General features: G+C 42.0%; 1 protein-coding gene across 5 annotated transcripts in view; it reads left to right on the forward strand.

The window, feature by feature from the left end:
- Positions 1–273: 273 nt before the first annotated feature.
- The window catches only part of FGD5 (FYVE, RhoGEF and PH domain containing 5), a 99,015-nt gene continuing 84,802 nt past the window's right edge, over positions 274–14,486 (forward strand). For 3 of the 5 annotated variants that reach the window (XM_048315408.1, XM_048315407.1, XM_048315406.1), the window contains exons 1-2: positions 274–446; positions 10,146–13,089. In XM_048315408.1, coding sequence (XP_048171365.1) covers positions 434–446; positions 10,146–13,089 — 2,957 coding nt within the window. In that variant the 5' untranslated portion in view covers positions 274–433. The remainder of the gene's footprint in view (positions 447–10,145; positions 13,090–14,486) is intronic. The other 2 variants (XR_007206057.1, XM_048315405.1) reach the window with 1 other exon arrangement.

Consider the following 14,486-nt stretch of genomic DNA (forward strand, 5'->3'; position numbering starts at 1 on the left):
CACGCGAAAAGGAGGCCAAAGGACCCCGCCGCGCCTTTAAATATTCGCGCGCCCGGGCATCCGTGCCGCATCCATGCCCTGCACTCCCCACGGGGACCCCCGGGCTCGCCCCGCGGCGGGCGCTGCCTGCACGGAGTCGGTCCTGCCCCGCCCGGTCCGGCCCCGCGCGCCGCCGGCCGTGCGGGGCCCCGGCGCCGCCACCGCCCCCCGACGGGCCGCGCGCGGGGCAGGGCGGAGGCGCGCGGCGCTGACCGCCCCCGGCCGGCACCGCCACCCGCCCAGCCCGCCGTCCGCGTCCGGCTGTCCCGCTGCGCTCCCGTGCCCCCGCAGGGGCTGTAGGGCCGGGCGCGGCCTCGAGGGGCGAGGGCGGCGGGGCCCCCGGGACCATGCGCTGAGCGCCCGGAGCAGCCGGCGAGCGAAGTTGGGGTGGAAGATGAACAACGCCGGTAAGTGCGCGGGCCCGCCGGGAAGGGTCTCTGCTTCTAGACATCTTTTCCCCGGGGCCGGCGAACGCCGGGCGGGCTTCCTTCCTCCGGCACCCTCCTTCCCTCGGGCCGGCACATCCCATCGCCAAGGATGGCACCCCCGGGCACAGCTCCTCCGGGGCTTGCATCCCCCTTCTCCCCGACATCCTTCGGGGCCGGCGGGTTCGGGGCCGTGCCGCTGGGGCTGGCACCTCTCCTTCGGGCACTCTCCGTCCAGGGCCGGCCCTCCTTTCCCCTGCGATCCAGCAGGTGCTCAATGGCTCCCCGAGGCTGTGAGTGCCCCATTGCTTGCCCAGCCCGTAAGGGATCAAGGGCGGGCGAGGTGAGGTGTTCCGGGGACAACCAGATTGGCAGACCGGCAAGGCTGCGCCTGCTAAGGAATGCGGCTGTGCGCCCACTACTCCCTCGGATACACTCAACCCTTCACGAAGTTCCTAGGGAATTTGCTGTCACTTTCTTTCCAAAAGTATATTTTTGGGGGGAGGTAATGTTTTTTGCAGAATTTGCTCTCTAAGGCAAACCCAAGCCTTTTCTCCTCCTTTCTGTTAACTTCTCAGAATTTTTCCTTGGAAACTGGGAAGGTGAAAGACATAGCATAAGGGAACAAGTCATTCAACAGTTAAAATATTAAAAGATGCCACTGGAAAATGGGGGCAAACTTTAAACTGTTCACCCAGACTTTCTGATTTTCAGGGGCGAGGCATGTGTGTGAAAAACATAACAATCCAAGAAACAATTATGGGTAACTGGAGTCATTTAGAAAAATTTAATGCTGCTTCCAGAATTAAAGATGAAGAGCAACAGCTCTTTCTTGTTAGCCCTAAAATTTTCCATTGTTTTCTTGTTCCAGGTGAATATTTCTGGGCACCTCACTTGCAATGAATGGGTACATCCTGAAGCCCAGAGATTTTACCGCTAGATACCTTGCCCTACAACTGTTCTGTTGAATCATTGTTTGCCAAAGCATAGGAACATAGGATTGGAAAAGCTCTTTTAGGTCAAGCCCAGCACTCCACTGTTCTATCAGTGTGTTATACCACTGCTCTGAGTTTAAAGCAAAAGGTTCTCTTTCCTCTTGGAGTAGGGAGTGAGACACTTTCCTAAAATCTGGTGATATTTCCATTCTATTTTCTGATCCTGGTCTGGACTGGATTCTGTCCCTCCCAGGAGACAAACTCATTTGAAAATGAAGCCAGGCAAAAATTGCTTTAGCAATGATGCTCCTACCTCTCTTTCTTCATTTCTCCATTATTTAAAACAGACCAGCTCTAATCTACTCCTGTTGTCAGTGGAAGTGCAGGGTAAGGAATATCAGATGTATCCATTCGTAAAGACCTAAACTTTATTAGCAGTTTTTATTTTTCAGGAATGTAGGACCGAATGGGACTATCTTCATTACCAAAAGCAGTACCCGTTGTTACTACTCCTTTTATTAATTCCTCCAATTATATCTTAAACAAAAACCTTTCAGGTTTCAGCTCTCCTGCTACTCCTGGTTTCCAGACCAGATTCAACACCATTTATTCGTGTGATTACATTGTCCTTTTGCTTAAAAATAGTTCTTTTCCTCTTCTGGTGTTTACCTCCAGGTTGTATTTATAGAGTGCTCATATCCCTTCTCAGCCTTTGTTTTGTATGTTCGCACAATGCAAGGAATGTCTCCCCCATCAGTGCAAAGCAGAACTTCCTACTGAATCGAGGGGTATTTATTAACTGGTACAACTTGGGCACCAGCATTAGCTATCTTTGTATTATAGTAAGTAATACATAGCAGCAGTAAGTAGAGTCATATGTGGAGGCATATATGTCAGCCTTGATCCCACAGAAGTTAAAATAATGACAGACAGAAAACTGGAAGGGAGATATGGATTATCCTCAGAGATGCAGAACTGATATGAAAAGAAAGATAAAGCAATCCACCCAAGGCCACAGGAAATCTGTGGTAAGAGACAAGAGACCAGACCAGCCTTATATATAGGACCTTCCAGCCTCTAGTAATTTTTTTGCCAGGTGCTGAAATGATGCTGCCCATAGGAAAAACGTACAGACGTTAGACTCCAGATTGTTCAGATATATAAGCAGACTGTATATTCTTTCAGCTGCTACTAAAAGTGATATAGGAAAAGATGCTGTATGGACCTGTCAGAGAATTTTAGCCATCTTTGGCACCTAAGAAGCAATGTATGAAACAACAGGTTGCCTACCTCAGTGTTAAGTTACTGTTGTGAAAACGGAGCCAAACTGGTGACGGCACAAACACAATTACATGAAAAAGAAATATATGGTAGTAGTTTAGTACCAAGATTATTTGTCATGTACCTGTGATTTTTCATAGCTGAGCCCACCAGCAAGATATGTATGTACAGTCTGCTAGAGACAGTGAAAACACTGAAGAATTTTCAGGATCAAGATGTTTTTGGTATTGAAACATCCTGATTATATTGCCTTTTGATTTTTTTCCCCTTCTCCAACAGTGTTTCACTATGGGATGTTATGCTGTTGTATTGTATTTACAGATGACTGCAGTAAAGCTATATAGTAACAGAAATTTGTAAGGTATTGATCTGATATCCCGGAGTCATAATGCGTTGATCTAATCATAGAGGATGCACTCCTGTAACTGTACATAGCAACATTTTATTTCTGCAGAGTGGGATATGCTTTGACAGCCCAGCTGTTAATATTGCAGTTATGACTTTTAAGAAGACAAAATTCCCATGGGAATTGTTGGGATAGTTACTACTGACTATAGGTCTGTCTTCACACTGTGGAGCCCTCTTGCTATATACAGAGTGCCTTTGATCACAGGAACATATACTGATAAGAGAGGATAGATGTTTCTCAAAAGTATCAGACTTACGAAGAACATGAAATACCAATTTTGTAAATATCTGAGGCATTTAGGGGCCAATGACCTGCTGATTTTGATTGGGACCTCGTATTTCAAGTTCCTAAAGTCCAAATTCTCATGCCGTGTAAGCCATGTAAGTATCTAATACCTGTTCAAGTCAAACTGGTACCTAAATCTGGACTGAAATCCCATTTGAAAGGAAGACTTACACTCCTACATGGTTTGAAATTCCTAGTCTGAGTACCTTTGCCATTTCAAGTGACTCCCAAGCAACTATTTTCACTTCTCATGTAACTTTTGTAATCTCAGACTTTTCTCTAGTGTGAAATAAGTGATGCACTTATATGCTGTAAACCAAAGAGAACAATTTCTACATCGAATATTGCACAATTAATGATGTCTCATTTATTTACAGTACATCCTGGGATCCTACCAGTGACAGCACTGGTGTTTTACAAGTTGAACCCCCTCAAAGGAATGATACTTTCCTTGTAAACCATGCTACCTCATCTATTTAAATCTCCAACACATTGAAGCAGGTTACACAGCTTATGCTGGGTACTTAATTCAGGATGACATTAAAATGGCTTATCTTCATAGGCAGCTTGAACACACCCTTGCTGTCTCACTTGGACAGCTGGCAGAGTTGTAATTACATATTCGAACCTACAGCCTTACATACTGGAAATGTAATAAATGAGTTTTAGGAGACGGTACTTGGCTTGCCTTACATTCCTGGCAGCATTACTATCGTGTTTTGTGCCCATTTTCTGGCCAGGTCCAAACCCAGCTGTTCATCTGCCAGAGAAGAGCTATCCATTTCACTTACAGTGAAGTTACATGTTATTTTGATAGGAAGCTCTGTCTACCATTCTGTCAGAACAATTTATTCTTTAAGGAGGACGCACTATGGTCGAATGATAAATGCAAGCTGAAATAGTCACAGGTACAGCATTTCCTCTCTCTTCTATTTTGTTAAGAACTTGGTGTTGTTTTGGTAGCTGTGAAAATTTTCTGCTTTACAGCTATATCGTGCAGTCACACTGTTTCCATGAGATTCTGGGTTTGTGCAGCAGTTTGCACACGGTGCTTTTCTCAACAGTATGAGCTCTTAGCACTGTCATTCTCTGACATGAGAGGGAGTCTTGAGCATGATGGCTGCTGCTATAGGATAAGTTCTTTGTTGTTTTATGTTGTTATCTAGTTCATAAAATAGAAATGCTACCATGAAATAACTTCTGTCCTTCCTGCTCCAAATAATTTTTGTCTCTAATAGTGTTTTTGCAAGCAAAAATAAATTTCTGTTTTTACTGCTATTCTTAAGGTTGCTTATTCCCACTTCCTCAGTAGTGGTACTTTGCTGGCTTCAAATGAGGAATTTGATCCCAGTCTTTCGAAGAACGTACAGATCTGCTTGATAATGGCAACTATATAGATGCAAAGACATACATGCATATCTATGTAGTATTTTAGTAGCACATTCTGATTTAAGAGAAAAACATTTATGTAACAGAAATAAAGGCTAAGGACTGGCTAGCTGTCAGTAGCGAATATCTGTAGTAGTTATCTCTGTAACATTATCAAATGGTGGTATGCATAGTGGTGGGACCAGGACATCCTTTTCCTTGGTAGGAAAGCAAACAAAAACATATAGGATGACAAAGTTTACTTTACGATGCAAAGATTGGTGAAAGGGTAATTAACAAAATAGGCAGGGCAGCTGTATAAACAGATCTGGATCATTAAGTTCGATCCATTCAAACAAATTACACTTAATACATATTACAAAGCAATGAATTTAGAGACAATCAACAGCCTTGGGAACAATTTAGAGGTCACAATGGACAAGCAGATCAACCTGATACAGTAACAAGCTAATGGAAAATTGTGAGAACTGGGCCTAGGAAAGTACTGAACTCTGTATACAGCATTATCAGTATGCAGTGTGGAATTCTTCTTATAGGTCTGCCCCATGTACTTTTATAGCAGCTATTGGAAAACTGGGAAAAGTTCTGAGAAAATTCAAAAGAAGATGCTTCAGGAAGGGCAAAATTGTCCAACTGCAAAGATTTAATGAGTTAATTTGTTCAGTTTACAAAAAAAGAAGAACGTACCAGGACATAGCTGTAGGGAAGTAGGTATCTTCCCTAGAGAAAGACTGAACAACACAAGAGTCTTTAACCCCATGGAAGAAACAATAATAAATGCTGGAGATACAAACTGGAGATAGAAGCAAGGCAGCACTAACTGGAAATAAGGGCTTTATTTTTAAAATGAACAATTAATTACAGGATTAAAATGACAGTGGTACTAAGGTATGTAGTCCAGCGTTTGCTGACTTTAGACCAAAGCCTTCTAGAAAATCAGTTTTAATTTCATTCTGATATAGCAATGTGAAATTATAAAGCTCCTGATCAAAGCTGAACAAGACTTTCTGATGTCCTTGTCTGGATATTCTCTCTCTGCCTCCTGTTTCCTCTTACTTTCCATCTGTGGATTTAAATCGCTTCTTCTTGGGCAGAAGCAGTGGCAGACAAGACTTGGTTTCTACTGAGATTCTGGGTTTGGTGCAGTCCCACCCCGCTGTTGCAATATTGTCCCTTCACCTGCCCTATCACTTCCATCCAAAAGCTCTGCAAGTCCCTGAACAATGCATTTCTGCCCTCTGTCCTCAATGCCTTTCCCATTTTAACATATGTCTGAGTTGAATTAATGCCAAAGGCGTGAAGGAAACACAAGTCCACAAAAGTTCATTGGTCAGAAAAAGCTACTTTCAGCATCTTAAGAGAAGCCTGAACTGGATTGCAGCACCAGTCAAGGCTGGAACCAGTATCTGCACTGTGGAACTACGTACTTTCTTGAGCCACTCACAAAGAGCATGGCCCTGGGACGTGTCTGCATATATCCAGGCAAATGTGAAACCTCAGTGTTTAGTTAGTTCTCAGTGGTGGTGCTTTGTAAGTATGGTCCCTTCTAAGCCTTAATTAAATTCTAGGCTAAATTTGAAATCCTAAATTTGAAAACATTTGAAAGTGGGTAGTTGCAGTATTTCTGGTGATACCGCACTACAAAATGTTATTGTTTCAAAGAAATACTTGAACAGTAAAGGCTGCATGGGTTGATTGCTATTCCAGGAGAGCTGGTAGGCTACTGTTCACTGCTTAGAAACTTGGACGGGAGGAGACTAATGTAATGTAATTTCACACGGATCATGGCAGGAATGGAACTATGCAGGGTTGCCTGAAGGAAGGTGGGTAAGGAGAGGAAGCAGTCCTTGTCAGTACAAGGAAGCATCGAACAATAAGGGGAGGAGCAGGCTAAAGGAATTTGTATTCCCCAAGAGTTTCCTTTTAAGCACAGGGTGGGTGTGTCTCCCTTCAACATAAAATACATCCTAAAATAAACATGCACAATTATTTGTGAACATACACATTACTTATGGTGCAATGTTACATTGTGTCCATTTAGAAGTCACAGCCGGAACCTTTCAAGTGGCTCAGACAGCAAAGGAGGCAGAAACTGAAGCAGAATGAAATTGTTGTGATAAAAGGCAAGAAGCTGTGCTTTCTTTTGTTTGGGTTAGTTTTTTAAACAAACACTTGTACTCCTCCCACTGCCTCTCCCTCACACCCCCAGCAAAGAAAAAGGAAAATTGTTTAAGGAGCCTTGTGAAAGGCAAGATCAATGGACAAAGCAGTTAGGAAGAAAACTGTGTAAGCAAACAGTAGTGACCAGTAGCTGGCACAAGTGGGTAAGAGAAGGACATGACAATGCCTGTTACCAGACTGTGAACAGGGTCCGTTACCGTAAGTTCTCTTCCAATAGCAGTTTTACTGAAGGTAGCGGAAGGAAAACTCAAGATTATTTGATCCTTTTGCTGTAGAAAATTATCATTGGAGGGAAAGTGGGTAACTGTTTAAGCTGTATTTCTTTTAAGTGAATGTCTCCATGGTTATTTTACTTAAAGGAAATGAATTAATGACATTATTTTACTTCAAATTTGTTTATAAGACAAAGGAAGGCCTTGGCGTTCTCTACAGTTCAGTCTTTTCTTCCTTATTCACTGTTTCAGTACAGACACTCTCTGACGAGAACAAGGATGAGAACGTAGAAACTTCAAGTCTTGTCACATAACCAGGAATGGACTAGGTGTATTTGTATCCTACTCTTGGATATACATTCCTAGGAAAGGCCAGGCACTGCAGAAAGTGGTGTAGTACCTCCAAAGTGATGTTTTTTTCTTGGAGTTAGTCCTAAAAATGTCTTATTATGATGGTAAAGGTGTAAAGACTCAGTTTTAGCTAATAAAAATGTCATTAATTTTACTAACAGAAAGTTAGTTTAGGATGTTCAGTGATTTCAATAACTGATTTAAAAATGCAAAAGGTAGATCTCGCTGGGGCGCCAGGCTTACAAGATACTAAACCCACTTCTGTTGCCTCCCTGTTTTTAACTGGCAAGAATCTTCAGTACTCTGCAGCCTTCAACTGCTGCCTGCAAAAGAAGCAATGTTACTTCAGCAAAGGTGGTGTGTTTGGCACATAAAGTTTCTGACATAATGGGGAGGGAAATATGAGTTACCCATTCTGTGATTAGACAGACACCCAGCAGCCTAAAGCAGCAGCAGTGGATACTGTGAAGCACCACAGTAACTGCAGACTGGTGAATACACAGCTCTCTCTCCCTCCTTTTCCATGAGTTAAGTCTCCCACATGCAGCTGGATTGGATAAAACTCCAGATACAGAATAATTCTTAAGCGGTATACACGATAAGCCACCTGATTAGAACAGATTTTTCATTCCTTCTGGGCTAAGCTGAGATCACTGATTCAGTTTTCAACTTAGATGAAATCTCTCTGGTGTCTCATAACTCTAGAAAGACTGTTTTCTGATTACATCAGAATGACTCTTTGTCAGCTTTTTTCTGGGTATCAGAAGAAATTTCAGGAAGGTTAAGAAGATCAGAAGAAACAGCCTTTTATGTCTCCCAGAGTCTAACCAAATAAATAGGCCAGTGTAGTTCCTTACAAATTACTCCAATTATACTAAGATAACAGTAAGAAAAGTGGCATGCCACCAAATATCAGGACAATCAGTGAATCTTTTTCAAGCAGTTTGCATTCAGTATTCCTTTATTCTCAGTACAGTGCACAGCTCAGTTCTAACTGTCTGCACTTCCCCATATCTAAAGTCTGCATTTCAAAATACTCTAAATAAAAACAGCACAGTAGCTACACTTTCTGAAACTTATACCATGATTTTGGATAGGAACTCACATAGGAATGGTGTCCCAAATTTTCTCTTTTGAGATGCTATTCCCTTATTTCTTGTGTGTAGGGAATGAAGATTATGCTCAAAGAATTGTTTCTTTCTCTGTCATGATGAAATAGTTTGTCCTGTGCTTTTCCTTACAATGGAGAACTTTCCTTTTTCCACCACAATGTGCAAATTAAAATTATAAAAATAATTAGAGATTTCTGATTGCTTAACCACGTAATTATCTATTGATGGCTGGGAAACAGCAACAGGAGGAAACAACGTCTCCCTACTTATTACCATCTGTAACTATTTGTTATGCTGGCTTCTTCACACTACGTATTTCATCTCATCAAAAATCTCACAAGGGAGGATTCCTATTGCTGCCCATTTATGCAGTCTTTCAGCATTTCATTTAGTTTTTGAAGAATATTAATTTCAGGACCAAGACAGCTGGAAATGGCTGTGGCAGGAAAACTACTGTGAGTAAAATGGAGATATATACATGATTTAATCCACGTAGCTTCAATCTTGGTTATTGTCAGTCTGCTTGATTTCCCCTGCATGTGTCAGCACTACCACTAGAAATACGCGGCTGGCGTTATGTTACAAGATAATTAACTTTTTTAAATACATTTTGATATTTAGAGAAGATTGTACCTGCAAGGGATCATGGCATTTACAGGAGGAATGGAGGATCTTTTGACTACATGGCTGAAGAAGCTGTTCACTGAAAACAGAACTTGAGTTTAAACCAGTAACTCTCTTCATGTTTTGGATTGAAGTATTTAATTCAGTTCATTATAGCTCAGCTGCATAATCCGTGTAAAGTATTAGCTGAGCTTTTAGCCAACTATCTTATCCCTCATGATTATGTTTGACAAAGAAAACATAACTCCCTATTTTGTTACCACGGTAATGGCAGATGGGAAGATTGTGTGTCTGGGCATCAAGACTTTGGTTAGGTTGAGCTAAACCTTAATCTGTTGGTAGAACTAATTTTGTTCAGTGCTGAAATTCTGCAAACTACCTCTTGAAATTAAAATAACTGTTACAAAGTGTTCGTACTGTGTTACATGAATGGCTACTATACCTGAAAGCCATTAGTTTCATTTTGGTGAAACACTTAAGCATCATTAAATCAAAGTGTTCATATTTAATGATTTGGCAAACATTTCTGTGGCAGAAACAAAAGGTCCCTTAATATTATTATTACTTCTGAATGCAGGAGGTATTACACATCTGTGGGCACCTGTTGTGTGATACACCCTTGGCTCTGCAGCCGTACATCTTTCTCTCCCCAAATCTGTTGGGGCTGCATCTAGTTCAATTCAGTTTCGACCTTAAACTATGCTGGCTGAAATAGCTACAGTGCCACAGGGAGGGACAGTCCATATGCTTTGCTCCTTCAGTTCTCTTTTCAGAGCTCAGCCTTTTATTGGCTGGACTACTTCTGCATTACAAGTCATTGATAAAGTCTATTGTAGGTTATATTCTGCAGGCTTTAATAAGAAACCAAGATGACTAATATGACTTTTGTCTCTTTTCTCCAGAAATCTCAAAACCACCATTAGCACCGAAACCAAAGATTATTGGTCATCTTTCTCCAGCACCTGTCTCCAGATTTTCTCCTTCACTGCCAAGGGCTGATATTCTTCATAACCCGAACTCTGTGTCTAGGGGTCCCAAACCGCCTATTGCTCCCAAGCCGAAATTCTCAGCTGACACTGAGGGCAAATCCAGTGTTTCTACCAACAATAATTTAAATAAATGTGCGAATGGGAAACTGGTGTGTCTTGATGGAGAGCTGTATGAAGGAAACCGATGCAATGCTGATTGCCTAGAATCCGAGGCAGATAATGAATACATTGTAGTTCCTGAAGTTCAGCTGACCAGAAAAGACTGCAATGATTTGGAACATGAGCATGATCAGAACCTAGATTCCTCTGTGGAAAATGAAGTCTCAGAAACTCCAGGAAAAGTGGAGAAGGAAGAGGATAACGTTGCTAGTGATGAGAATACCAGTAGTCGAGAAGTCATCGAAGATGAGCACCGTAACTCTTCAGATACTGCTGAACCAGGGGAACCAGACTCTGAGGAGTCAACCAGAGACTGTGACCAGTCGAAAGAACTTTGTGAGGAGTCCTTAGATGCCCCAGATGGGGATAATGATACTACCAAGAATGTAGATGAAGATGAGGATGTTGTAGGTGATTGTACTGAAGCCAAAAACAGGCAGGAAATGTCTTACAACCTGGAACTGGTCAAGAACAGTAGTGATTGTGAGACTGACGGTGAGAACATTTTGAATAGAGATGAGAAACTAATGGGTGATAACTGTAGAGATATCATTGCAATGCCACTGCCTGCAGATGAATCAATCCCAGCTTGTGAGAAGGCAGAGCAAGAGGAGGAGGAATTGCCTGAGGTTTTAGAAATGGCAGATGGGTGTCTAGCACATGATAATCACCACAGTGTGCATGCAGAGCTTGATTTGAACATAGAAGGAGACTTAGAGAACGATGTCTGTGCAAGCCCTGACATGCTGCCTGAGGAGGCCAGTGAAGAAACAGGTCCTGGCTTAGAACTGTGTGGAGATGAACCCAGTGCCAAAAATGGTTTAGCAGAGTTCATCCATCAGGCAGCAGCTGAAGAGGAGGAAGTAGACCCAGATGAGCACAATAATACAAACACAGGAAATGGCAGTGATGGCTACCAGATCACTGAGAGGAGAAGTGAGAAGACATCAGAGGTAGCCTGTGAAGCAAGCAAAGACTCTGGGAAAGGGGAAGAAGAAACGGTGAATGCAGAGAATATGGATGATGGCTGTTCGATTGCACCTTGTGAGAATGAATGTGGTGAGGAAATACCCATGGAACATTCAGATGAGAATCTTCAAACAGAAGGGGCCTCTTTGCATGAAGATGGTATAATTTCTGATAGTCTACCTTGTGGTCCAGGGATGGAGCCAGAGCCAGAAAACGTGGCTGTTGAAGAACATAGTGAAAATACTGTGGAAGCCTCTAAATCAGATGAGTTGCAACTCAAAGACAATAAGGTGGAAGCAAACAGCCTCAGCAAAAGTGTCTCAAGTTCACCTCAAGAAGTCCCACTTGAGGAAGACTTAGAAATCTGTAAGCATGGCAAAATTAATGTAGAATGTGGGACAAAATATGTTTTGCATGAAAATCTAGCAGTCCCTAAAGTGGTCATTGTGACTGATGAATCAGAGGAAAGAGAAACTAGCAGTGATTCCCTAGATGATCCTTATGTGCTTCCTGAAGAAAATGAAATTGCCCATGATGTGCAGACTGATTTAGGAGCTGATCATGGTAAAAGGGGTGAATTAGGCATGGATGGGGAAAACAACTTGCTGCCCACTGATCGTAAAAGTACTGTCACTAGAACACGATCTCTGTCTGGGAGAATGCCAGGCTATGTCCCAGAAACTGTTCCAGAAGAAACTGGACCTGAAACTGATTTACTCTCTTCCCGAAATGGCTCTGGGACAGAAGACTTAAGCAATAATTCCTTTTCATTGGAAGGAAAACCAGTGGAAGCCAACAGGGCTTTACCAACCAAGTCAAGACGCTTTATTTTATATCCTCGATCTTATTCTGTTGAAGGGAGAGAGATACCTATCTCTGTTTACAGAGAAAGTGATGTCTGTGTACTGGATGGTGTTAGAATAAAAAGGACAGAAGACAACCTGTCTTTGCCTTGTGTCAATGGTTCCTCAGGTAGTTTTTCCCAGCAAAATCATCTCTCATCATGTGGCGTATCTACTCCATCCTCACTTGTTGATATACCACCTCCATTCGAACTTGCCTACATCACCAAAAAGCCAATCACTAAAAGTTCACCTTCACTTTTGATAGAGAATGACTCACCTGATAAGCATTCCAAGAAAAAGAAATCTTCTTTTAAGAGGTTTCTCACTCTAAAGTTCAAGAAGAAAAGTGAAAATAAAGTCCATGTAGATGTTAATGTTTCTTCTTCAAGGTCCTCTTCAGAGTCCAGCTATCATGGGCCTCCAAGGCTGATGGAGCTGGACAGGAGGAGCCTAAGTAGCTCACCTCAACTAAAATCGCATGTGGGGAAGCTCCGTGCATCTGAGTCTTCCTCAGCTGTTCTTTTCTATAAGGATGGTAAAAGAAAAGGAACACCCAAGTCCTTCAGTAGGAGCGTGGCAAGGGTGGAGTCCTTTGAGGACCGGTCCAGACCTCCTTTCATGCCACTGCCATTAACGAAACCTAGGTCTATTTCTTTTCCCAATGCCGACACATCTGACTATGAGAACATTCCTGCCATGAGCTCTGACTATGAAAACATACAAATTCCTCCTCGAAGATCCACGAGAGCAGGAACTTTCACCGAGTTTTTTGAAGACCCCAGCAGGGCATTATCTGCTGCTAATGAGAACGACGGCTATGTGGATATGAGCAGCTTCACTGGCTTTGAGAACAAGCAGCAAACCACAGACCAGGAAACAGAAAGGTACTGTAATAAATTATTATGTAAGACCTGCTAGCCTTGGCCAAACAAGGCTAGGTATCATAGGCAGATTCTCCATGTTGGTTGACTTATACCCCTCTCAGGAAATGCTTACAAGAAAGATTGGAAGAATACAAGACAAGCCTCTATCAGTGAAAAAAAAAAAGACTTCAAATTAACTCCTTACCTTGTAAATGAATACTGGATCTGGATCCTATGATTTGCAGGCAGAAAAAAAAGAATATTCAAAATGATTTGGTTTATCCAGTGGATCTAATTTTTGTGGTTGGCAGGGGAAAGAGGGAGAGCTTGCTTTGTTCTTCAGTCAGAAAGGTCTCTGACTTCTTGACTGAATGAAAAGAGAGCCTATTTGCTGGAAGGGGTCCTGCTTAATTTTTTAATTCCTGTCAATTTCCCAAAAAAACAATATATACATAATTTATGTTTCAAAGTACATCAGTTAAGTATAAACCAGAAAACCCCAATGAACTAATCAGATTAGACAGTTAATTTTAGAAGTTGCTTTAAGGTCTATCATGGCCTTTAGACAGAGCTCCTAATTTATAAATGAATTAAATAGGTCTGAAATCATATGCACTGCTTACATTAATAACAATCTTTCATCCCATTCCATTAGGTTATTTGCAAACAAGAAAATTTCTTTTTCATAGGAATGTAGGAGCAATGCACTCAACACCTTTGAATTTGAACCTGTTGTCAGATTATAGCATACAATCAGTGGAATGCAGAGATGTAAATAAGAAGTGTGTTTTCCATTAAGTTCATGTTTAGCAGGTAATGAGAAAACAAGGTGCAAAGCAAATGAATGAAAAGGAATGTCTTTAATGCAGTTGCATTTTGTTAGAGCTGTGTGAAAAAGATAAAAATCTTAGAAGTAAGGTTTTCATGTCCATTTCCATCCATCATTCTCCAAAAGATTTAATACTTGTGTTTCTTTGCAACATTTATTTTTTCTGGTCCTCTCTCTTGTTATTGTGGATGGAACAAACCATGGGCATTTCACACACCCCTCTTAGGGTATTTCAGACTTAGGGAGTAAAATAATTTTTCTTTAACACCTCTGAATGAGTCTTGCAAACCATTTCTAAGACACAAATGATGTGGGGTAGTGAGTAGGACATGGGAAAAGAGATTGCATCAAGGCTTAAGCAGTGGATTCAAACGCATGTGAAATGGAGGGATGTGGAACACAGGCCTATGGTCTAGCTCTCTGGAGCGGGTGGCTGCCTGCAGTGTTGGGAGCTCCAGTGATGCTGACACAAGAGACATGGTGGAGTGCAGTGCAGCTTCGCAACACACACCACCACATCCCCAGAACAACGAAAGCTACATTGCTCACTTGCTTTCAGTAGTTTGCATTTCACCCAGCACACTGACAT

The sequence above is a fragment of the Corvus hawaiiensis genome, chromosome 11 (genome assembly GCF_020740725.1).
Source record: "Corvus hawaiiensis isolate bCorHaw1 chromosome 11, bCorHaw1.pri.cur, whole genome shotgun sequence".
NCBI lineage: Eukaryota > Metazoa > Chordata > Aves > Passeriformes > Corvidae > Corvus > Corvus hawaiiensis.